At 38.1% G+C, this 27,107-nt stretch overlaps 2 protein-coding genes across 2 annotated transcripts in view; one reads left to right on the top strand and one right to left on the bottom strand.

Annotated features, from left to right (window-relative positions):
• Positions 1-27,107, top strand: part of PSPC1 (paraspeckle component 1) — a 65,535-nt gene that overhangs the window by 25,982 nt on the left and 12,446 nt on the right. Inside the window, exons 8-10 of the mRNA XM_083609192.1 lie at positions 8,512-8,569; positions 11,860-12,038; positions 15,349-25,686. Of these exons, the coding sequence (XP_083465318.1) occupies positions 8,512-8,569; positions 11,860-12,038; positions 15,349-15,534 (423 nt within the window). The 3' untranslated portion in view covers positions 15,535-25,686. The remainder of the gene's footprint in view (positions 1-8,511; positions 8,570-11,859; positions 12,039-15,348; positions 25,687-27,107) is intronic.
• Positions 887-27,107, bottom strand: part of MPHOSPH8 (M-phase phosphoprotein 8) — a gene marked incomplete at its 3' end in the record, with an annotated part of 56,721 nt that continues 30,500 nt past the window's right edge. The window contains exon 15 of the mRNA XM_083609033.1: positions 887-1,156. Within this exon, the coding sequence (XP_083465159.1) occupies positions 1,148-1,156 (9 nt within the window). The remainder of the gene's footprint in view (positions 1,157-27,107) is intronic.

Consider the following 27,107-nt stretch of genomic DNA (forward strand, 5'->3'; position numbering starts at 1 on the left):
CCATTGGGGACAGCCCCATGAAATTGTTTCAATTTTTTCAATGCATTTAGAGATATTCTTGATCTATTTATTTTTCGTTTCTCTAAGAGAATTAGCTGAATGAAGCAAATAGTATTTTTCTTGTGGGAATAAACTTCAGAATAGGTGTTCCAGCTTCCTACATAAGCTTGCTTGAAGAATGAGATGAAAAAATGCCTTAAAAATGGATGTGATAGTTTTACATTGGTTGGTGATTATTGTACCTAAGAATTAAATATACACAAACATGTCACATGATGTCAATTGAATTACTATGTCGAAAACCTTCATATATTTACCTGACAATAAGTCCAGTCTTGAGGGTTAATTCTTTTTTGCCAGTCTGTACTGTCAAATATATTTAAGAATAACATAGTATAGATTTAATACGTGATTTGCTGAGCTATGCAACCACACCTGGATGTATATTTGAGGGAATATTTTTATTTTAACGGAAACCTTAAAAATAGTTTTTAGAAGGAATACATTTCTTCCTGTCCATTAATGCTTAGCCGTTAGGCTCCATTAATTGAGAAAATAAATAATAACAAAAAACTTGTGAATCCAGTAAGACATTTAAATGAATACTTACGTTTGAAAAATAATAATACATATATACTGTATGTACGAGACATGTGATTTATTATAGTCATTCTACAGAATGAACATTTGCTTATGTATTATAGTGAGACACTTACTGAGATGGCTGGTGCTGTTTTGCAGTTTTTAAAGATTGGATTTATGGTTGAAGCAATGGAAGTTTCAACCTTAAATCTGGTTCCATATCCAGCTTGGTTCAATATTTTGATTTCAATGCTGCAGGTGCAGAAAATCTCCCTTCATAGAAATATTGTAGGAAAAGGCACAATGTGCTTCACAGCTTTATTGGATAGTTCCAGGTATTTAGAACAGAAGTCAAGACAGGTGCTTTTGAAGTCAGCCGGAAGAATCATGCTAGGAAAGTTCTGTTAAACTGTCTTGTTCTTTTGAAGTCAGATCGGAGAGTACAGCAATATCAACACTCACAAAGGGGTTTCTAATCTAGTTGTATCTTTTCTCGGGAATGGGATACTGTACTTGGAGGCTTTGCACGTGTTCATTTATGTCGATAACCGCATTTGTGATGCGATTAACAAATCTGAAAGACATAAAAATGATAGGACTGATTGGCTCAATGAGACCACAGACTTAATTTTTTGGTCATAGCTTCTATTTTTATCCTTAACTTTGAACATATTTATGGCCTTTCCCTGAAGACTGGATTCTGTACACATGGCTGGAAATAGCAGCTAATATGCCAGTTTTGCTAACCAAGAAAAGTAACTCGAGTAATGTGGAAAATGAAATTTTGAAGCAGAAAAGTCTTCAATTTATCCTGCACTTTGAATAGGCAAGTGAGAGTAGTTGAATCATGATCACTGGTTGTCTCCTCAAATAGAGCTGCAAAAATTAAGGCGCAAGCCTTAATGAAATTAACAGTTTATATAGATTCATCTGAAATAGTCCTAAGCTCTCTCTATATATTTTTCTTTGCAAGTGATTCCCTGTTCTCCTTTGACTGACAGGTAACAGGGTAGGTTGATAACACTTGTCAATTATTTGGCCATTCGCTCCACACTTTGCATTCTGAATGTGAGTTAAGTTCTAATGAGGGACAGGAAAAACAGGCTCCTGCATAGTGCAGAAAGTTCAAACATGCCTTCCTTGCACCGGCGGATGGTAAAAGAAATCAAGCGCATGCATTGGTAACTTTGAGACTTGATTACTGCAGGGCTTGGTCCTGGTCCAGAAGCTCCATTCTTCACTAGCTAGACCACTGGTCCCCATTCTTTGCCAGTGATGCAGAGGACTCTTACCCAACTAGAGGATGGCCAGTATTTATTTCTTTATTTAAATTGTATAGTGCCCTATACCCAAAGAACTGAGGGCAGTCCTTCCTTATGTTCAGGATTCTCCAGTGAATTGGCGTTCATTATTCATGGCTGGACTTGCCGGTCAGAAGGTTGGTGATTCGAATCCCCATGACGGGGTGAGCTCCCGGTGCTCGGTCCCTGCTCCTTCCAACCTAGCAGTTCGAAAGCACGTCAAAGTGCAAGTAGATAAATCGATACCGCTCCGGCGGGAAGGTAAACGGCATTTCCGTGCGCTGCTCTGGTTCGCCAGAAGCGGCTTAGTCATGCTGGCCACATGACCCAGAAGCTGTACGCCGGCTCCCTCTGCCAATGAAGCGAGATGAGCGCCGCAACCCCAGAGTCAGTCACGACTGGACCTAATGGTCAGGGGTCCCTTTACCTTTATTCATGGCTGAGATAAGGACTTCTTTGATCCTGAAATGATTGCATTCAAAGGTGCATCAAAGGTCAGAATGCTTCAGCCACAGCAGAAGCCAGAGGTTGCTTTGTGTGACACTGCAGTCTGGCCTCTAATACTTAGTGTGAAGTATATATCAGGATTCGTGCCCCAAAGGCATTGGGACACGCCTGGATGTTGAGTGAAGTGAAGTAGCAGAACTCTGGTGACTCATGGGCTTTAAACAGACACAGAATGCAGCAAAATCATCAGTAGAAAGTTTACTAAGGCAAAATAGTTTTACATTTGGGTACCAGGTCCCTGGTACAGCAGTCTCAAGCTCAATTCAGAGCATAATCTAGTTACAGTATAAAAATTCCACACCAACGTAAAAACTATATACACAGAGAGAATAAATCAAAGCAAGTACATTAACAGGAAATAAAGAATGAGACTGAGTAGGAGAGTCCTCACCAGACAGCAATTATAGCTAGTCCAGGGGTTGTATGACCTTGGAGGAAACAGATAACACAGTATATAAACAGCAGCTGCATTCCTGCTCCCTAGAAAACTTTTGAACACTAGAATATACTAGAACACTTCTGTTAGCTTCTATAAGCTTCTATTAGTTTCTGTACTTCATAAAAGTCATCATACCCTGACAGTATACCTTAAGAGCCAAACTGTTCTAGCCACAGCCCCTTCTAACCTTCAATATGAACAGCATTTGCTTTGGAATTCTCATTAGCAGGCCTGTGTTTTAAATATTTTCTCACATACTATGGGGTGTGTTAAATCCTCACCAATTCTACTCAAGTAATTCTGGTTGAATTCAGTGGTGCTTAAAGGTAAAGTACCCCTGCCCGTACGGGCCAGTCTTGACAGACTCGAGGGTTGTGCGCTCATCTCACTCTAGAGGCCGGGAGCCAGCGCTGTCCGCAGACACTTCCGGGTCACGTGGCCAGCGTGACGAAGCTGCTCCAGTGAACCGGCACCAGAGCAGCACACAGAACGCCGTTTACCTTCCCGCTATAAAGCGGTACCTATTTATCTACTTGCACTTAAGGTTGCTTTCGAACTGCAGGAGGGCAGGAGCTGGGACTGAACGACGGGAGCTCACCCCGCCGCGGGGATTCGAACCGCCGACCATGCGATCGGCAAGTCCTAGGCGCTGAGGTTTTACCCACAGCGCCACCCGCGTCCCCAGGTAAATGGTGCTTACTGCCAGGTAAATGGGATTGGGGTTGCAGCCTGAGTTAGAGCAGGAACTCAATCATATTGTTCCAGTACTTCTATCAGTTGCTCAGATTCCCATTCCAGCTGTGGACCTAATTCAGATTTCTGGTCTTAGTCTCTTAAAGCTCTAAATGGTGTAGGACCAGGCTTCTTGAAATACTGCATTCTCCAAAATAAACCTACTCAAACCGTGAGATTCTCTTCAGAGGCCCTACCAAGCGAAGCGAGGCTGGGGAATGCTACTTAATGGCCTTCTCAGTGGTGGTATTTCAGATTTAGAATGTCCTCTCCAGAGAGTCTGTGGTAATTCTGAGTGTGGTTTAACTTTTGAACTACAGTTTATAAGTTCTATATGTTTGGGTTGTCTACTGTTCTTCTCCATGCTAGAAATTTTAATGCAGCCTTTTCTTTTTAATGACCCTGTTTTCATTTGTATTTTATATCACGTTGTGAGTTGCCTTGAGAATAGTGCTGTTGGATACTTTTCTACTACCTTTTGGTGTATTCCTGGGGTGGGGTGAACAATCTGGTGTCCAATTTCAACTATATTAAAATCTTGGATTTCTCCATTGATTAATTTGGGCGGCTCTCACTTTTAACTTTGGAAACATTTGTGCATGAGTGGTACCATTTTGGCTTAATAAGGACCACACTTGAAGAATGAATTTGCTACTATTATAGGATTAATGAGGATGATAGGACAAATGATGTGAACTTCCTTTTTTGCTTCTTTGATACAGAGGAAGACTCTGGCAGTATCCCAGCAATAATAGCTTGAGGCTGTATAGAGGGAATGGTAAAATGTGGCTCTGCACTTGCTCATGGAGAGATACAATGGAGAGCTTATTTGTGGTAGACATCACCCGTCACAACTTCAGAAGATGTGCAGTTTGCCAAGGAGCCTTCATTTGCTGTAAACTGTCAGTTTGATACCGAGTGAACGTTTCAAATTACTTTATTCTCATTTAGATGTTCTCCTTAAACTATACGAAACAGCAAAATACCAGTTTTAGAGTAATCCAGAGCTGCCCCTGTGCCTCAAAGATAAGAAATATTTATTTTTGTGCTTGCAAAAAAAAAAAAAAAAAGTATTCAAAATATTTCCCTGTCTTGTGTTGGCAGATTATTTTTTTGGCCCTGAACCAATTGCTAAGTTTGTTCCTTCATTTCACTTCAGTAATCTGCCCTATATATTGATTTTTTTACTTTTGCTAACTAATACAGAATGCTATGTTTGCAGGTGTTTCCCAAAAGCGGCTTGCTATCTGAGGTGCAACTGCAGTGCTAGCTTCCTGGGTGGTCGGGTGCTGTTGTTTACTGAGAGGAGGAAGGGCAAGTTGTTGAGGAGGTCAGGAGATTAGCACAACAACGTTGGCTACAGTGATGTGTTTGTGGTATGCCAACCCCTACCTTACTCTTAAGCACTAGCAGCCCAACTGCTAGGAAGCTAGTGTAATGGCTTCACTGAACCTGACGAAACACTGCTGGTGTTTCCTCTGCAAAAGTTTAGCTTTCTGCAAAAATCATAGGTGGAATGTAAATCCTTTTGCTAACACAACTGACAGCTAATGGTTGTGTGACATGGCTCTCTCAGAAAAACCTGCTGAAGCTGGGAAAAACAAAACAGATTTTGGGTGCTCTCCCACTGAAGATGTCCCTTACTGGGTGTAAATATTTTGTGGACTGACATCTAGGGGTGATGAGAGTTACTTTCTCTAAGGAAAAGGTAAGATATTTGAGAGAGTAATTCTGGGGGTGTTGCCAGACATCACCCACCCATTTTTGCTTTTCAAAGGGTAACTCCTCCAGTTAAGTGTGAATCTGATGAAAATAAGTTTGATGTACATATACAATGTGATGTAAAATACATGATGATCGTATCTAATGTGAAATGAGCCATACATTTAGGAACGCTTGCATTTTCTTTTCTTTCACAATTTACCTGAACTGCCTAGTGAGCAAACTGGGCTTAGTCAACATCACTGTATAGAAGTATGAATGATTTCTTTTTGTAGATGCAATTTGCACTTTGATTAAAAGGTTAATAGTTGTAATGGCACAGAGGTTTCAGGATGAACTACAGAGACCCCATACCATTTCGGGAGCAGAGGCAATTACGGTCCAATGCAGCCATTGCTAATCTGGGGGGTGAGATTCTTCCTGCACTACTGGGACTCTCCTTGCCATTCAGATTTGAAATGGCGAATCACAGCCAAGCTGGTGGGCAGTACTTGGGTGGCAGACCTGTCTGGAGCCTATTTTTCTCTTGAGCATTTAAACCGGCTGCACAGAGGTTTCAGAATGAAATACAGCTGAGCGGTTTTCACAGCGAGGTGCTGCCTAATTACTCCAACAAAGCTTCTCCCCCCCCCCCCATTTTCTGTTGACAAAAGTTCAAAGTCCTTTCCACCTCAAAATCATACAACTTTCTGTCCATTGTTTTGCATGTGTTATTTGTCCAGGTACATACAACCTACTTCTCTGCTATAATAGTACACACATTTAGCTGTATAAATTTTATATTTCAGCTGTATTAGCCTGGAGGTTATGTGGTATTTTATCCATTTTGTGTTGTTTATGTTGACATTACAAGTATTCATGTTCTGCTAAATTTTTATTAAAACTGTCTTGGAACATACTTACATACAAATATGGAATATTTGACTGCATGTCTAACTTTCATTTGTACTTCTGAATACTGGCTTTTAGTACTTCGTGCTAACAATACTACTGCTTTTCCTGAAAGAGCATATGACACTCTTGGTTCTGTGAGTCTATTAATGACTTAAGTAGAACTAAACACTTTATAATTCTGCATTTTCTTGAATTTTTTTTCTCCACATGAGAAAATGTATCTTATTTGGGAAAGGGGTACCTTAAAAAAATTCTGAAAATGGGTTTTCTCATTTAACCTATGATATTTGCACAGTTCCATTCTTGTGACTTCAGTGGAGTCTGCAGTCTGTGCTAAGTTGCAATCGATGTCAGGGGCGCATGGCTTCTCTCCGTATTCTAAACTGGCTTGTAAACATATTGTATTGAAGCTGTTTGAAATCTGATGCTTCAATATTTATAAATTTTATTAGGAAGTTTAATACTGTTACTGACCACTTTTAGTCTTACAGTAATTTTAATATTTTTGGTTTTAATCTTGTAATGGTTGGATATATTTATCAGAACAGCTTATTTTTGTAGAGCTGCTTGACTTTTCTTGGTTTTCTTGTGTGTATTAGGTTGCCTCTGGTTGTAAGGTGGGAAAGTGGAAAACTGTGTGTCTTGACTTTATTATTCTGTGTTGCAGTTCTTAATAACTCCATTCTGAATTTCTTCAAGTTATCTATTAATGGAATTGTTTGAAAACCCACACAAACTTTTAATCTCCAATAATATCTGTGTTCTACTAGCCTTTTGACTTCACTAAAAAGTCAGCTTACTCCCCCTTCCCCACCCCATTTTATGAATGCTACCATTAAGTCCTAATTTTGCTTTTGATGAATATTGTTCCATCTCTTTTATAGACCTGGTTTTTAGTAATGAATTCAACACCTGTGTTTTGCATGATTTGGATTGTAAGGGATAATATATTAATAGTTGTGTCTTTTCTTAATTGCACAGTTCAGTGTACGTGCACATTAATGATCTCAAATGATAAGTAGTATGATTTTAAGCCCATATGGCAGTATTGCAAACAAGTCCAATAACACACAGAGACACTTAATCTTCCACCTAAACATAGCTTTTAGTTATTTAAAGGCTTGATAAAACCCCTTCATTTTCAATTTTCTGAGTTTGCCTGCCTGATTCTTACTGGCCGAGACCATTCTTAATTCAGTACAGGCTACTGGTGAATGAATATTTGCTCACCTACCTAACAGTGACCTACTGCTGCTATGACTTTTTACTCCTAATTGTATTCTATATTGTGAGTTTTCTTAATTTATGGCCATTGCACATAACGCTTCCAGTCTGAAACATTTTTAAGTCTTCAAGCAATATCATTCCAAACTGCCCATTTTTTGATATTATGCGCTGTTATTAATGCTCAGAAGAATAATAACTAAAAAACAACAATATAAGCAACACTACATACTTTCATGCTCTTAGGGTCAGTACATACTGTTTGTTCTGAATCTCTCAGGATTGTGAGAAGAATCATACAAACAAATTAAATCCCTATACACTAATCTAAATTGTTGCTGATTCTCTTTTTTTAAAAAAAATAATTTTTATTAACAGGCCAATCACATCACATTAATTCCAAATCACATTAGTTCCAAATTACACAGCCAAATTTTTAAATTTTTGTTGGGGGTACCCATACTTCGTGCTCCGAAAGGGATCCAAACACCTCTTTTGCTGCTGCTTTAATGTACAAATTGTTGCTGATTCTCGATCATGGTAGTTTTTTTATACTGTCTCGGAGTGCATTACGACCTGGTGCAGAAGTAATATTTCTCAAGCTATTATCTATTGTCTGTTTGGGGACCAGAACATTGCCCCTGTGGCACTGGATGCCTGTGCACCAAAGCTCAAGAATGTACAAGTTTGAGTTGCGAGAATGCAGTCCAGATGTGTAGTCAACCTCTGGGGGCTTGTTTGGTTGTTACCCACCTCTTTGATTCTGCCAGGTTTGTGATCAGAAGAGAGTCTCAACTTCATTTACTCCTCCTTGTTCCTTTGACCTTGAGCAAAAATAACATTTACACGAGATCCTCTATCTATAGATATCTCAGTTGGAAGAATCTTGTGTACTTATGCTTTCTCAGCAAGCCCCAAATTGTAGGACTTCAATAATTTACTAAGTTTTAAAACTTCTTTTTTGCAGGATTCCTCTGACTTTATGTAAATCAGAAAATTTGATTTATTTTGTAATAACTGTGACAAATTAAGTTTTGCTGTTGCTTGAAAAGATGAGAATGTTAAAGTAATAAGTGATAGGTTGATTGTGAAAATTATGTTTACTTTCAGAGAGAACAGGAAATGAGAATGGGTGATATGGGTCCTCGTGGAGCATTAAACATGGGAGGTAGGGATCTGAAGCAAAAGGCTCTTGTTATTTCAAAATTTATTTGAGACTGTACATGTTACTTATGAGTATTATACATTGAGAAGTATTCTTGAAATATTTATTTCTGTAGTGAATCTTGTTCTTCAGGTTTTTTTTTTTTGTTTCAAATGTGAGTTATCTTACAATTAGGAAAAAGCAAATGCACGTACTAAATATGGGCCGGTGGGTTGTTATTTTTTTCATTTTAAGACTGTTTCTGAAGAAAAGCAAAATACGAATTGTATCTAATACAAGAAGAAAAGGTTGTGGGTTTTTTAAAATTACTTCTTGAGATTCACTTATTTAAGTTTTTGAATATGTTGCTATTTATGGAAGACTGATTCTGGAAAACGATTGGAAACAAAGTACAATTAACATTTATCAAAGTTTCCTCATTGTAACTGGCATTAACGAAGCACCTTTGTGAAAATTTCATGCTCTATTAAGTTTAGCACTATGTATTCAGTATCACCACAGTGATTTATTATGGGGCAGCACCCAATTGTCTGCTATCGTTTATCAACTGAGAATGTGCTACACGCCTTCATGCTTGAATTCCCCCACTCTTCTAACCATGGCTAAGATTTTGTGGCCATTACTGCTTTCTACTTATATTTTCTGACCATTCCGAAGAAACCATATTTGGACCTAGAGTCATTATCTAATTTACCTTGTTGAGGCAAGATGCTCAAAAGGGTGGTAGCTGCACATGCTTCAGTCAGTCTTGGATGAAGCTGATTACCCAGATTCATTTCATTCTAGTTTCAGACCTAGGTTTGAAACTGAAACTGCTTCGGTTGTCTTCAGAGATGAAATGTGCTGAAGGAGGGTAGGAGGAGAGTGATGCTGCTGATTCTGTTGACTAAGAAAGCATTAAACAGTCCTGATTATCATACGGAACATTGCCTTTTGCATGAGCCTCCCTGGCCCTTTCGATATGAATGTGTGATCCTACTTCTCCTTGCTTCAGATTCCACCTTGTGTGGAGACTGGGCTGGCCTACAGAAGAAGTGAGGCCTTTACCATTGCAGCATTGAAGTTGCTGGATGCCCTTCCATAGGACCAACCAGAAAAGCATTAATTAGATATAGCACTGGGCAAACTAAACAAACAATGGATAATAAAGAAGAAATTTGGGTAGAAGGGAAGGGGGGAGTGCGTATTCTCGCTGCTTAAAATTAAACCGTGGTTTAATTTGAGCTGGTTACTATTGGTTACTATTAATTCTGAAAGCAAAAAGCTTCCTTTTGTGAATGGAAGCGCTAATTAAACAGCATGTGTTTTAAAATGGGCTGCCTGATTGAAAGCATTCTTAAAAAAATTCTTTAAGGTTCTTAGTGCACTTACAGTGAACAAAACTTCTATGAACACTGTCTTTAGAAATAGATCCAGGAATTTTTCATGCAACCAGCACACCCAAATAGAGCTTGACTCCACATGTTAGAAGAGTGTACCCCACATTTAACCTGCTGGAAAGTTGTGTAGTTTACTCAGTGAATTTGCTGTAATTTCCACATTTGTGGACAGGGATGGTGGGCAAGATGTCTTGTTGCCCATAAATTATACAACTGAGGCACAACATTTTGATGTGCACTTCTGGCAGGCAGACCTATATTGAACTTCAGGCCTTTATTGAACTTCAAGCACTTTAATGTTGGAGCATAAGGTCTTTCCTCTCCCTATTACTAGGAAAGAAAGGGAGAGGCCTAGTTAAGTCAAATTGTCTACATAAAATACAGAAAGCTTTGGCACCCAGATTAATACATAATTCATACATGTGCTCAAATATTAGGCTTATATGTAATAGAATGAAAGTTCATTTTGTCAGTTTGTTTAAGTTCTTTGTTTACTTATGTTTAAGAAATATGCACTTGGTTTGAATATATAAGAATCCTACTACTTCATCATTGTTCTAGCCAAGCTTAGCTTGAGTAATTTCCCCAACAAAACCGTGTGTGTGTGTGTGTGTGTAAAAAAAGTGTAAAAACACAGTTGTGGCTGAAGAGTTACGAAGTCTAGCTAAGTAGACTTTATTAAAAGTACTTTATTTGAAGCATTAAAATGACAGCTGAATATCATTTTATAGCTGTCCTTAACCAAATGCATAGAGCATACCATTCTTGTCACTCATCTCTGTTTCCTGGCACTGGTAAAATTAGAATCCTAAATTCTATGTTTCAGAGCCAAAGTAGGTATCATGGTGGAAACAATATTCTGTTTCTTCATGTTTCTGCCCTCCTTTCATGTGAAGCTGGTGTTGTAGAGTAAAGCTGATTTTTCCACCCAAAAATCATTCACGTTAACCTCCCTGTGCTCCTATAATCCTAGGCATTTTTCTGCCAGTCCAGCTTTCTTTGTTTAACAGATAGGAAAGACGTACAGGAGTGATGGAGTGTGGCAAGATAATTTGTGTGTGTATAAGGTTCAGGTCTCATTCATATGCCTCTTTTTCTATAACTTATTGAACATAAACCCCTACTTTAAATGTAATGGGACACTGACTTGAATATACAAACATGTCCCTAAAATCACGGATCTCGCTCTCGCTATCTCTCTCTCCCTGTGTGCGCGCGAATATTTTTTAATACGGTGTGATGATTCCTTCTGCATTTCTATAATGTACAGTTCACGTCTTATCTCATAGGTATTACTATTTTCCACTACAAGTCAATGTGCAGCTGTTTTTTAAAATGAAGAGGTTAACTACTTGAGTATAAATAAGTACAATGTGTTCACAAAGTTAAGGGGATTCATACTCTGATTAGTAAAGCTGAATAAGTTGCCTACTACTTGAACATAAGTACCTCTGGGTGACTTCTTTCAGTTTCATTCATTCTTATTTGCGCACATGTGATAGTATCTTCTACCGTAAACCTCTTAAGTTCATTTTATTTGTCTTGTGATTCAAATTTATTTGCTAAAAACCATTGGGGGGGGGGAGAAGCTATGAAAAAGCTGCGTTACACACAAATGCTGGCACCAGGCCTCTTTGGATTGGGGCCAACTTGAAAGTTACTGCAGTTACCTGTATGAATTGGTAACTTTATGGAAAATAAGTAGAGCTGAAACCTATAAACAGTTTAAACACTTAATTTCAGCAGTAACTTTCAGTAACTAACTTTTTCTTAAAACCTTATGGTGGAAGTAAATGTACAGTCTCAAAGGATAAAAGCAATTTGTTCATTTAATTGATGTTATGTATAGTTTGTTATTGTTGTAAATTTTAAAATTCAGTTAGGACAGCTCTAAGTGTAGACTGTTTTGCATAGATGCCTTTAGCCCAGCACCTGCTGGAAACCAAGGTCCTCCTCCTCCACCTCCAATGATGGGTATGAATATGAACAACAGAGGAACAATGCCTGGCCCTGCAATGGGTCCTGGTCCTGCCTTGGGACCAGAAGGAGCTGCAAACATTGGAGCCCCAATGATGCCAGATAATGGAACTGTGGTAATGTATCACAAAATTTTAATTTTGTCTCTTCTTCATTGTGGCACATCTCTTTGCTGCAAAGATAACTTCACGCTAAAACTAGTTTAGAATAGACCTTTGAGTTAACAAATACCCTTTGAGATTGAAAAATAATTTAAAAACAAACTTAACTGCAGTCTTGTTGATATTGTTATTGACACTGTATTAAAAGTGATTATACCCAAGAATTATGTACACAGAATTAATTGCCAAAATTGTTTTACAGTCAGAAGGCCGTTTTTCACACTTTGCAATGATCAAAGTAGAAGAATGCAAAAACAAATCAATATATTATTTTATAGACACCAAATATTATTGGTTATTCTTATTTTGCTGTATTGGGGCAGGTAAACCTATAATATGATTGCTGTTGAAATGATACATAGTGTGAAGATATCTTTGATTAAGTGAATCTTAAGTACAAATTTAATTTGTTAACATGCTAGCGTTATACAAGTGAGGCTACAATTATAGAACCATCTGTGTGACTCAACACGCGGAATAGCTTCTTCCGATGGTTGGGTATAATTCACAGGTGGGCAGGCTGTGTTGGCAGACTGCATCTGGTTCTTGGCTTAATTTTAAAAACCATCTGCAGTGTGATCAGACCAGACCTCTGGCAAGAACATCCTTCTTGCAGGTCCAGAATGAAAAGGGGTGCCCCATTCAGTCAGCATGTGCTCCCTGACAGTTTATCCTTAAATGAATGTTGCCCTTGGCGAGAACATGGTTGCCTACTCCTGGTTTAAGTTAACAGATAGAACTTTCTTTGTTGTGTTTTCCTGTATCAGTTTATTTTTGCTGAAAAGTCAAGGTGATTTTTAAACTTTGTCAGTAAAAATGATTGCAGTGGAAACAACAGATGAAGCTCTTGCTGTCTCTCATACTCTCCAATATCTTGAAAGCTGGGCTATTTCTGCTCATACTGATTTTGAAGAGAAGTATATCGGCACCAATTTTTTCTATGTATTTTACTCAGAATACTGTTTTCATGAGGGACGTGGGTGGCGCTGTGGGTTAAACCACAGAGCCTAGGGCTTGCTGATCAGAAGGTTGGCTGTTCGAATCCCCGCGACGGGGTGAGCTCCCGTTGCTCGGTCCCTGCTCCTGCCAACCTAACAGTTTGAAAGCACGTCAAAGTGCAAGTAGATAAATAGGTACCACTCTGGCGGGGAGGTAAACGGCGTCTCCATGCACTGCTCTGGTTTGCCAGAAGTGGCTTAGTCATGGTGGCCCCATGACCCGGAAGCTGTACACTAGCTCCCTCGGCCAGTAAAGCGAGATGAGCACCACAACCCCAGAGTCCTCTGCGACTGGACCTAACGGTCAGGGGTCCCTTTAACTTTACTGTTTTCATGACATATAGAATAGTCAGTTTAATAGGTCCCATGTAGCATGCAGAATACTGAAAGAGGCAGGTGGGCCTTTTTCTCTAACCCTTCTCATAAGGGAACCAAAGGAAATTGGCCTATATTATGTTAACATCTAATAAAGGGAAGGACAATATACAGTGGACCCTCTGGATATGAATTAAATTTGTTCTAGGGGTCTGTCCGCAACCTGAAAAGTCCGTAGGCAGAGGTGCTGCTTCTGTGTGCAGCGCGATTGAGCGTTTCTGTGCATACACGCACAGAGTGCTTCTGCGCATGTGTGTGTGGCGAAGCCCGGAAGTATACACTTCCGGGTTAGCCGTGTTCATAACCCGAAAGTTGCGTATCCAGAGCGGCACGTAACTACAGGGTCCACTGTATTGTGTTCTAAAAGGAGATGGAATTTGCGTTTATCAACATACCCTGAATGTTTTGTAGCATAATCATTTATGAAGACTTCTGGAAATGAGCTATGACAGTGCTGTTTGAAAATGGAATGTTTCTCTGCAGCTGGTTATTTTTTCAAAGAACTAGTAAACTTTTCAAAAAAAACCTAGCACACTTAAAAAACACACCAACTACTGTACTTCCACATTACTATGCAGTCCCTGGTGCCCCCAGAAAGCCCATTCTTGAGGTGGTGGGGGGCTCTTTGGTGTTAGGACCAGCAGTAGAAATTGGGAATTGTTGCAATTCTGTGTGTGTGTGTTTGTATGTGGAAGTGTCTTCAGCCTATACAACAAAGCCTTTTGGATCCAAGTGTGAAGGAAGTTTATTACTCTATTTATATCCTGTCTTTCCTCCAAGGAGCTTAAGATGGACGTCTCCCTTCCAGTTTTTCTTTGTGGGTTGAGGGGCTTTGATTAGTCCCATGTCACCCACTGTTCTTCATGGCTGAGTGGGGATTTGAAGCCTAGTTTCCTAGGTCCCCAGTCCAACATTCGGTGTCAACTGCAGTACACTGTCTTACATTATTTGCTCAATTGAGCTCTCCAATTCTTTGTAATTTCTTAAATGGCTGAGCCTCTTTTCCAGATTTTTGAAAGGTATACACAGATAATACTAGAGAAAAGACAGCAGTGAAGTCAGATGGGGACTTTTAAAAAATGTATATATTTAAATTAATGCTCCTAGATTCAAAAGAGCATGTAAGAACTTAACTTATTAGTTCAGTTTGAACGTACGAGTTTTCTGAGTATATCTGAAAATGAGTATAATCTGAAACTATATCATAATGCAAAAATATATTGCAAATTTTATAATAGCAGATTTTGTTGTTAGTTTTTCAGCTGACAACAGGTTTAAATAAAAATGCCTAAAGGGTTTGGGGCAGTATGTGGCGATTGAATGAGAATGAGCAGGTAGCTAATGGCATCTGGCTCCTTTTTTTCCCTTCTCTAAAACTTATTTCCTCTTCTAACTCAAATTAGTCTACCTTTAACTTGAAATGTGCTATAGCTGGTTTTTACTTACCATTTAAAGTATTGATATGTCTTCCAACAGAAAATGAATTGTGCTTCTGCTTACTTTATTTCAAGAAGAAATACTACTTTACACATATGCCATACAGGATAATCTGCAAAATATATTTATTATACTTTTGTCTCGCTCTTTATATTGAATGATCAGGGTGGCTTAGAAACTGTTTCTCATAGCATTTTTTATCTCTCTTTTTTTAAAAAAAAAACTTGGGTGTTAGATCCCTTCCCCTTTTGCCTTAATATACTGGTGGGCACAACATTAGTTAATTTACTTTTCAGCCTATTATTAAAATAATGACTAAAATTAATTGCTCCTTTCTTCCTTCTATGTGTCATCCTGATTCTGCTGGACTATCTGCGATCTTCATGAAAACGCCACTTGGTTTCCCCCCCTTGGTTTTATTGTAACTAAAATGGTTCTAAATGGACTTAAAATAGCATTCTGAAAGATTTCCGCAAGGAGGCCCGCCACAAATGGGTTCTCCTATGGTTAGTAGGGCAGGCTCCGAAACTCCTCAGCCGGCTATGGGTGGTGTAGGTGCCGTCAGTGGTGGACCCGGTGGCTTTGGTAGAGGAAATCCTGGGGGCAGCTTTGAAGGACCTAACAAGCGTCGCAGATACTGAAATTTATTTCTTACTTCTGAGAAAATTGATTGACTATCTGGTGTTACGCCTTTATAATTTTAGCTGTTACCTTGAAAACGGTTTTATTGTTAATGTAGTCACCAAACTTTTTTGGGGGGTGGGGTGGGGGAGTAAAACTTACTTTTTTGTATTCAGTCTTAGGCTTTAACGTAGAGCAGAAATAATGTGCTTCATTTTGCATGTCTGATGTTTGTGACTTCAGCAAAATAAAATGTGACCATGCTGTGAAATTTGTGAGTTCCATACTTACAATAAAATATAATACAGATCTGCTTAAATGATTTTGAAACATTGTTATGAATTCTTTCCCTTAACTTTCTAATTGTACGCATAGATTTTCGTTTTTCTTCATAAAGCCTATCTTCTGAAAATTAAATGCTTTATAGATTGTGACTGTATGGAAATGAAAGTGCAGCTTACAACTCATAGAGCAAATGTTGAGGCTTGTGCAACTTTAGAACATCTGAAACATTCAGTAAGACTTTATAGATCTGTTTTAAGTTTTTCTCACCAACATGTACAAACCTAGTTGCAATGGGAATGTCATAATAATGTATCCTGTGTTCAGCTTTCAAATAAACACTTGAAAAAGTCTTGAAAAATCTCCAAGTAGTAAATATTCACCTGTGGTTTTGGATTATGAATAATAATTTCTTCGCAGGAAACAAAATTCAAATATTCTTTAAGAAAACCAAAATCTTGTTAACTTGGCTGGTAATTGTGTGTTAAAACAGTATTTTGCCCTGTAGTTAAGGGTTTCAATGGATTGTGTAGGTCGGCTTTTGCCTTTGCAGAAGATTCATAAAGAATATGAGTTGGCAGTATAGGTTTGAAGACCTTTCCTTCCTTGAAAACGTTACTTTTTCCAATGCTCTTAACTAGTACTGTATATGTTTTTTATCTCACAGCATGAAAGAAAATACCTTCTATGTTATAGGGAGCTGGCTTACTATATATATACACATAATGATCATAACTGCTGCTGTTTAGTTCTTGCCATGGGCAAAACGAGTTTGCATCTGGTTGTTTCATTTAAGTACACACATTTTCAATAGGATTGTTGGTGCAACCTTTACCTAGCTTTTTAAAGGCATGGTGTAAAGTAGATGCAATGTACAAAAGCTTGGATAAAATAAAACTGGGAATTCCAGTTATACAATGCATATTAAGTAGAGGGATGAGAAGTTACTAACATATACCAATATTTATATACCAGTATTGTGATTATACTACAAAATGTTTTTCATTAATGTAAATATTGCATGTTTGCATATGAATACTGTTAGGTAACTTTCTACTAAACCTCAGCGTGTTGAAGTTATATGGAAGACCAGTCCTTCTGAATAAGTATGGTATATTATGTGAGCTGAGTATGGTTTTGCAAAATATGTGGTAACACCTGTCCCCTTATTTCTGTTTCTGCTAAATCAATATGAGTGTTGGACTTTTTAAATAATTAGAAGGAAAACCCTGTATTCCTGTGCCAAGACAGGACCCTAGTGACCATATTTTCATCAGTGTAACATTTTAGAAATACTGATTTTGGGCGGGTGTTTTGTTTTACTCTTCATGGGTGCTGCATAAACTAAATTTGTATAAAATCTGATCTGGATTATCAGTTCCAGGAATTTATATTTGTATGCTGCTGTTTGGATCCTGAAGAAGCAGCCATCCTCATCATATGGCAGGTGTGAAATGTAAAATAATGCAGGAAGATGATAGCCATTTAAACGTAAGAGCAAATGGCTTTTTCCTGCCCTCACTTTACTCTCAGCTTTCTAAAAAGGAAAGGTAGAGATAATGTGGATGAATTTCTTTGAGAAATGACTTGTATGCGTAAAATTTTATTGGTACATTTTCTGATACTTTCTCGAGTTGCAACACTTGCAACACTAGAAAATGAGGTACCTGAGAATGGGCTATACTGGAGAATGTTAGATTACTCTTCTACACAATACAAGCAATAGATGTAGGAGGTAAATCCTTGTTAGTAAAAATATTAATAACTAAATGGTTCACAAGCAACTGATGACCTCGGACTTCACTGTTTACAGTCACCCCACCCCACAACAACTTGTATTATCTGTGACTCAACCCCTGGTGAAGTGGACTATGGTGGCTTATGCCATAATAATTCTGTTCGTCTTTAAGGTGCCACAGGACTGTTGGACGCTTTAATTGATGAAATAGTTATTCATGCAGTTTAATGGATGAATTCCTGCCTTAATGCTACTACCCGATCTCATACAAAATGGTTTCATTAGCTAAATGTGTGAAATGATGCTTCAAAGGGCTTGAGACAGCTCTTGGTGTTGTGAGCCCCATTATCTTCAGTGGAGCACACTTGGAGGAACAATGAGCTACATTTCCTGATGTTTACAAGATTTTAGGCAATTTCCCATTTATTGAACACACATTTAACACTTTTCTATATTTAATTTTGAATGTGTAGAAAATTGTATTGATTTTCCTAATTCCAGCATTCACTATATATTTACTGAGGTAGTTTGCATGTGTTTTTTTTTAAAAAACTAAATAACACCCCCCACAAGTCACGTCATGTATATTTTTTTGAAAGTGTGGTATCGACTTAAGCCAGTGATAGTTCATGTAAACTTCAAGTAAACTTTGTGACCTAATGACTACTTCCGTTTCAGAAAGCCACAGCACACAAGTTAACATAACAATGGGCAAGATCAAGCAGTTCAGCTATTACTTTAGTTACCACATGTTCCTTGATAACTTTTTGTTTTGGAATTGTTTTTCAATATTAATGTCAAACTTCTCAGTTTTTGCTTTTAGTGTTGGAGCGAAAGCTAATGTTTTCTGTGAACTTTATTTGAATTTTAGAACTCAGTACTTTGTTTAAAGCTAGTTTAAGCATTTTGGTATCCAAAATAAAAACAAAAGTGTTGGTTGAGCTGTAAGCCTGTGTTCAGGTGGCACACTGAGCCCAAACTATGGCTTCGCGTGGCACAGCAGTAGAACAACCAGGGAAAGAGCAAAGCAGCTGGGATCTCCTCTCCCAGATTCTACACACTCATGCATTTATGCTAATCCATGGGTTGGCTTTGTGTGACATGGGAACCAGGCCATTGTGTTAAGTTTTAATAAGCAAAACATTTATTGAACATAACTAAAAGTTAAGTTAGTAGGTACACTGCAGAAATGTTATCCTGTCACATCATTTTACTGGGATATATTGTACGGGGATTGAAATAAAGTAAAATTTCATAGAATTCTATAGCATGATTATGATTCTGCTCTAAGGATATCTTCCTACTTGAGTCCGTAACCTGTGAACTTTTAAATTATATGAATCTCAAAATATACACCAATGGTTTTTATTCTGGTTTTGTTCTTCAAAATATACTTTAGATTTCATGGATATGCAATCAACATAAAATAATGTTTATGATCAGATTTTTCTGTTTTCTCCTGGTTAGGTGTACTATAATGAAGAGATACAATGATTAAGATGTTGGGACAACTTTTCCAGTTTAAGTGGAAATGCAATCTGACAAACACACAAATTAGAAGAACTTACTCTGTGTCAGTGAAAATGGCAAAGCCATCCTGTAGAATTGATTTGAGTAATACTTGTCTTGTCCACTGCACCATCTGATGATGTTTTTGGTAACCTGCTGTGGTTACCAAAACCTCTTGCATCTCATCCAACTTGGATTCTTCTTTTACAGCATCTAAATCAGAAGTCTCCTCAGTTAAAACTGGTCTGGATAAATTTCAGTTGTAACAGCCTAAGGATGTTTTGCAAGGTTCTTGTAAGAGTCTTGCCAAACCCTTCCCACGTGCTGTGGATCCTACTTTTTCCTAGTTGACTCAAGATGTCAAGTGAGGATTGTTGAAGCCATAAAACAGATTATCTCCTTGAGGAGAGTGGTTCTCCAGTTCACTTGATGCAATTTATAGATAAAAAACTAAAAAGCAAGATTCCCTCCTTGGATCCTTTAGATGCAGGAAATAGGTCATTCTTCAGTATATCTTAGTTTATGAATGTGATAGTTGCTGACATTGAGCCAGCTTCAGGATCTCTTGGATGAGACTGATAACACTGGAGTATTACAGTGTTACCAGTATGCTAGTGGAAGCATTAAGCATTTCCATTTCCTCAAATTTGAGATCATAGTTGGAATGCCTAACATACTGTGCAAGAATTAATAAACTGGCAATCAAACTTGACTGGAGGTGATAGTAGTAGGTGGGGATTGGTGACTTGTAAACTCTAGATGAGCTCACAGCTTGGTGATACCGTCCTGGATTCCTACCACATTACGTACTAGATTAGATTACTGAAATGTATTTTATATGGGGATTCCTCTGAAGATTATTTTGGAAATCACAACAGTTACAAAATGCACCTGTTGGAATCAGATAACCAAATTCTAGCAACCTCTTGTCCTAAAGACAGGCGCATTTGTTTTACAGGACAAATTCAGAATATTTTGGTTTGAATTTTAAGACCTAACCTAGCGGTCTTACTATTGCCTATCTGAAAGAACTCAGTGTTCTTTATCTAACTTCTAGCTCCTTCTTGGTGGTAGCACCCCAGTCGTGCAGTTCTGTGTTCAGGGCAGGTCACTTGACGTTTCTCCATGCAGACTTAGGGGGCAGGTGAAATATGTAGTCATCAGACTTGGGTGTTAAGCTGGAAAATTGTTCATTGATCTGGGCTGAGTGTTGATTATTTGAACTGTCTTACGGTGTGTGTATACTGTTCTCTCTTGCTTGTTTGTTCCAGCTTGGTATCTTTTTGTTATAAAGCATTTAGAGGAGTATATAGTGGAGCGCTATAGAAATTTGGGGTGAGAGCCAACATACAAGGCGACTTCTCTTCTTCCCTCCCCCCTGCAGCTACCGGCATGCCTCCAAAAATCAGTTCTGGAGGGTTGGGGGACCCCTGGAGCAGATTTTGGTGGTGTGGTGGGGACTGGAAGAAAAAAAGAAACAGGACGTCCTATTGCTTAAGTAGGAGGACATGGTTTGATGTCGTCCTTAGAACATACTTCAGGTGACTTTACATTTGACCAATAGATTTTATATAATCCAGAAAGCTGTGTTAGTCTTTTAAAACAAAGGAAAATAAATGTGTACTTCTAAATGTTATTCACAAGGTGCCATGAGTGATAACAAACAGAAAGGACTACTCATTATCCTAAGACAGTCCTCCACGCTGCAACTCTTGTCTATAAGGAACATGTAACTTTCTATCCATATTAGTTTAATTTCTGCTAATGTACTTAATATTTTTGATTGTATCCAACTCTCTAGTACGGTTAGTTTACAGCAAATATACTAAAAGACAGTGCTTCGGCTTCTAAAGCCAGGGAAGTATCTGCAGCATCCTCTGATGGGTCATACAAAAATCACCACTTTTACGATACTTTTAGAAGCAAGAAAAACAGGTGAGTCATCTTGTATATCCTGATCTTTCTCCTTTCTATGAAACTGGCTGCATACTTTGTGATTTTTAAAAAATTTGGGAACTAATACAGGAAGTTAAGTTGTCATCATAAAAAGATAGCGAATTGAACCTAATTAAGGCCCTTCAAACATACCTTTATTCAAAGCTGTGTGTGTGTGTGTGTGTGTGTGTGTGTGTGTGTGTGTAAATCCAGCATGGAAGCTTCTGAAACATCCTGAGTGAAAACTGCATATGCCAAGACTTATTGCTAATATACATACATTTCTATGTATGAGAACCAAAAATTGTGCTAATGAGTTGGAAATGATTTGATTCTGTGTTACCTTTGGGGTACAACTATTGATCTTTGTTATTGCCCTTTCAGATATCCTTTAATTTAGCTATCATTTGGATAAAAGCTAGTTCTTGGTCTGTTCTGTAAAAGTGATGTCAAAAAGGCATTTGAAAGGTTTCGTTACAGTTAAGCCATTTGTTACAGTGTCCACATTCACTTTCCCCATTGCTATTGTCATCCACACTTTCTCACTGCTTATAAACAAAGAGTGAGTAACTACTGGAATGAACTTTCCACATTGTTTTACTGGAAATTATTTAGAATGTTAGCAAATGTTACTGTTCTACATCTTGAGCATCTTACCTGGGGGATAGATCTGAAATTCCACTGTTGAACAAGGAATAAGTATTCAGAAACTCTTTAATACCTAACATTACTGCACCAAACATTTCATATAGATAGATATATAACTGAAGGTAAGGAGGGTTTTAGTCACCAGTGGCTATTGGAGTAAATCCAGCTACAGTATACCAATTTAACCAGTCACATTGCTTTTCTTCTGTAGTGTGTCTGCAGTGGCTTTTTAAACTCTTGGATTTATTTAAGCTTGTGGTAACTATATCTCTTGGGGAGAAAAGCATATGGGAGTGGGATAATTTAAGGTGGACAAACAGCGAAGGAAGGAGAGGGTTAAGTATCCTTTTACACCCGTTCTCCACCTAACTAGTAGCTGCTTCCACCTATATGGGGGAAACCCGGGAAGCTTGTAATTCTGTATGACTCTGGAGAAGGGTTTTGTTTAAAGCCTTGTGTTTGGTGTGAAAAGGACTGTATAACAAATTGTAATAAAAGCCACTTGAGTGACTGGCCAGCTTTAGCATGTGAAAAGATGTAAAAAGAACTGAGAACTAATCCAGATCAGTTCAGACATCACATAGCGATAAGATCAGCATGGTTTGTGGCATGAAGAAACTGGTTCTTTTCTCCAGTGGTGCTGATTTTCTGGAACACCCTCTCCTTTACCTCCTCCTCTGAGAGGTGTCAACCGTGAGGTGCTTTAGACAACTTTTGAAAACTTCAAGATTGCACTGCTCAGTATTTTGTTCTAATATTTTGATTCTGGATTTTTATTGACAGTATGTATTTTCATTTTATTTACATCATTGTCATGATGTTATAATTTTTACACTGTGCATTGGGGGGTATATAAATTGATTAAATAATTTATTGTTGATGTTCTTATGTTTAAATCACTTTGAGATACTTTATAGGAAGATATTTATAAAAAAAAATAAGAAAATGAACAGGAAACACTTTACCATGGAAAAAGTCTGATCAAGATGTTCTATTGGCAAGATGGATTCAATTTTTTTATCAAAGCAAGGTGATGCTTTTCTGTGGGAAGATGAAGGGCATTTTAGTGTCTAACCATCACAATGAGGCAAAAACATGAAATAAGACAATAGTCGTGTTTAGATTCAACAGGAAACTTGGGCTTCCTATTACATGCAATAGTCTCTGGTTCACATTCTCCTCCCCCTTTTCATCTGACCTTGTCACAGGAAACTGTGTCTAGTATGAAATTGGAAGGTAAGCTTGCAGTCTTCTGCTGTGGTGTGTGAAAGAAAAATATGTATTTGTGTGTGCATTGAAGGCCTGTGCTTTTAATGGGAAACCATAATTTCCTGTGGTATGTTGATCTGGAAAACAAATTTAAATATGTAGGGTTTGAAATTATACTGGCAATGCTTTCTGAAATAGACACTTCCCATAAAATTGCAAACAGATTTCATTAATATAGTACATGGACTGCCTGCCTCAGATTAAATATATTTCCTATCCTATCTATAGTAAATTTGCAGAATAGTGGATGTTGTTGAACACTTGGTGAAATCAGATTTCCTTTTCCTTCAGATTTTAATCTTTACAACTAGAATTCATACTTTTATGAAAAATGTGGTACTATAATATTCTCTGCTTGGGGTTCTTTTAGTGCTTCATTTAAGTCTTCATTAAGCCCTTATATAATTTACCTAAACTAGATTTAGGTGGGACTAAAGTTGTTTATGTAGTCAACCTACAGATACTCTTCCATTACTTAAAATGAACTGATCATTTATAGCTACTCAAAAGTATTCTTGCAATACCTTGTAATAAATATAGGTTAAAGATTTTTTATTTAAGAATGATTTTTTACCTCATTAATATACCTTGGAAGTGGTTTTGTTTGAATGACTAATTAGATAAACACATGGTAAGGCATAGTTTATTAAACCATGGTGTATTTGGTCATTTGAGCTGGGCCCAGTGGCTTAAGCATAGTTTATTAACCATTAATAAACCATGTTCATAAGCCATGGGTAGTTGGATAAACCTTGATAATGTTAACCATGGATTAGCATGACATGAGAACCTGGTTCACAAATGGGTCCTGGAATTCAAGGAAGTTATAACACAGGTTTTTAAATGTGCTATTCATCAGTTTAATATTGGTTTTGCAGAAGACAGCACAAGGCAACAACAAACATTGGACTCTATTTCATTTTTACAACTTATTGCTGATCATTTTGGAAAACTAATGGTTCAAACATACAATAGCATGCTCTTGTGACCTTTGTGCTTCATGTATTCTGTGAGGAGATGTTCAGTAAAAATGCTCATTTGGTGTCATATTATATGCATAAACCTGTTGATTAAACCATAAATTTGTCCTTATTAGATGTTTTTGAACAGAGGGATTATAAAGTATAGGAGCATATGGAAAAAACTAGGCCATATGTATGTGTTGTGGCAAACTTACTCTCCTTTCCCTGTCATTCGTGCACATGCATGATGTGGCTTAAGAAGTTAGATCTTCAGAAAGACTTAAAACCTGCTGACACTGTTTTGGAAGTGGAACTAGGACACTGGCCGTATCCTGGTGCCTCCTGCAGTCAAAGGTAAGATTAGACACAGAAAGGGTGATGCTAAGGACATTGTGTGTCATTTTGCATTGTGGAAGAATTCTGAAAATCATCCTGTAGGGATGTGATCTCATGTTGAAAATATGGCAACCCAAAGGGGTGTGCCTATATCATGGGCATTTTGCTTTCCTAAAATGTACCATTTGTACTCACCTGTAAGGTGTTTTTATCGGACAAAGGGCCATCTAGTGGTCAAGGGTGGGAAATGCACTAGTTGAGGAAGTAGGTGGTGTTTCATTGCCAGTGACCTTAATCCATATTCTAACAAGTCCAGCTTCAGGCAAAGGGCAAACAGCACATAAGGGAAAGGGGACAATCAAGCCGACTGCTGCCTCAGAGAATAAGCAAACAGAAACTGGCCAGTGTCAAACAGCGTAACATAACATGGTGCATGCGGGAAACAGGCTTAGACAAAAACCTAATTTACAACAAACCCCCGAGAACAGGATAAGTACAAAAATAACAGTCTCATAAGCAAGAGAAATGCAGCCTCTGAGCCATCAAGCCAATGTAGTTAAATACACTTGGAAAACAGAAAAGCATGGAACAGGGCACTCACAGGAGAAATGAAAAAGGCGCTAAGCCAGAGAGATTCGGAAATGGAGTTGCTGGAAACGAGAGAGTACCTACTGGTGTATTTTCTGTCCTCATCCACTAGATGGCAGAGTCCTCCCACTACACAGCCCTTTGTTCAGGGAAAAATATACCAAGCCAATCAAATATTTAGGATTCTGCTGTGTGCTTTTGAAGAAACCAGAACAGACACTTCTGTTCATAACTTTCTAATCATCCTCTTAATGAGATTTATTTGCATCTGAATTGGGGTGAATGTTATTAGGGGCATATGGATATTCTCCCTCAAAGAGTGGGTTGCCTACTTCATAGCTTCCTCTCTGTACTTTTAGGATTATCAAAGAATGGGTCAAAGAATAAATATATCTATTAATTTGTAGGAAATTTGTGTGTTGAAAGGGTGATTTCATGCCCTAAACCACCCACTTTTTGAAAATATTTACAAAATGCAGATACTATATGGGAATCTCTATTCCCTCTATTATATTATGTTGTCAGAAATGTGATTTTTTGTTAGCATGATTTTCCAAATTAATTGTAGCATTTTCTGTACTACTATTCAGAAGAATCCAAAGAGACTTGAGAATTTTGCAACACAAATATGCTGATTACTCTTGATGATTCCTAAACTTTCACAAAAGTTTGTGTCATGTTTATTGGGACCTTATAGAAGATTAAACCAAAAAAGACACATTATGTGAACATAGAAACTTTGCTTGCTCATGTAGTAGATATGAAAATGACATATGCAACAAGCAGTGCTTTGTTCTTCCAGTTTATCAACTAAATCTACAGAGTTGAAACCAGAGAAGTGCAAGCAAAAGTTCACTTCTGCAACAAACTTTCACTGCATCTCCTTTGAAAAGCTGCTTTTGAAGGTTGGGGTGCTCTAGAATTGTGGGGGATGGGCTCTGAGGGACTTGAGTTGGGAAATTGTAGAAGTGATTTGGGGTGGGGGTGGGGGGACTGCCTCATGCAAGGCAATTTGTGGATCCAACCCATAAGTTTCTGGGACCTTCAGGTATATTTCCATCAGCTCCAGCACACTTGTAATTAGTCCTTAAAGAATACCCCATGGTTTTTTCCTAATGGTTGCAAGTAAAAAGAAAAAAGAAAGACTACAAGTGAATACCTTAGTTGCTATGGTCAGGTACTTTCATTTTTGCCAGTATGTTTGCTGCCCATTTCAGATGCTGAATTGGATTTAATTTGGACCTCTGCTTTTGAGTTCACAAGTATTTTTTTTTAAGCAAAATTGCTTGGTAAAGTGTTGCTTTAAATTTTACTCAGTTTTGTGAAATTGGACTTGTGACAGATGCAGGGCGGAATTCAAAGTCATACTCCTTGAGCTGTTCTTGCAGCACTAGCATTTCAGATTGTCTGAGGAAACAATCTCCCCTGACCTCCCCCTGCACACGGTCCCTGTTGCACTGTCAGGACTCATTGTGCTGCTTCCAGCTAACTCACTTGCTCAGCTGAACCCAGTCCTAAGAAGATGGAAGATCCATTATACTACTGTTTGGAAAGACAGCATTCCCCCCCACCCCTGATTTATATGTTATTTAAAACAGTAGTCTTCAATCTTTTCAGACCTGGGATCCACTCTTAACCCAAACATAAATTTGAATATTGAATATAGCAGTAGTGTTGGTATTGCAGTCCACCTTTTATTAAGCTGCAAGCCTGTAGTGGCTGCAACCCACCGGTTGAAGGCCAATGGGTTAAAATATTTTGGGTTTTTGCCCCTAACACCCAAACATCAATAATGAAATTTTATTTTAAAAAGGCACATTGTGTTGCATTCACATTGCCTTAGTTGGCCCAACAGCAACTAAATCCACAAAGGATAACGTATTCTGCAAGCACAGAACTGCTAATGTCCAGCCAACACAAAACGGGGAAACGTGTCTTTCAGATTACATGTAATTGAACATATTAGCACCAGTGTCTCTGTCTACCCAAACGTGGTTGGTCGCTACATATGGTCAAGGAAGACACTCGTGTTGCGCTTACGGGCACATGGACATCTACTTGGCAGCTCTGTTTGATACAGGATACTGGACTAGATGAGCCTTTGGTCTGATCTAGCAGAGCCATCCTCAGGTTCTAAGAAGTCAGTTTATGAGTCGGTTTTCCCATAATGTTTAATTTTTTGCTTGGTGTCTGTTGCTGCCTTGGCCATTTTTAATTTTTTTTTAAATGGCAATATTTTAAACACTCAGAACGAACCATGTTTCGTTATCCTTCAGATCCCTGAAGACGTTAGTTGAAATTGCCTGTCTTTTTCATGTACATTCGC

Source organism: Podarcis filfolensis, assembly GCF_964270895.1.
Source record: "Podarcis filfolensis genome assembly, chromosome: 4".
Classification (NCBI taxonomy): domain Eukaryota; kingdom Metazoa; phylum Chordata; class Lepidosauria; order Squamata; family Lacertidae; genus Podarcis; species Podarcis filfolensis.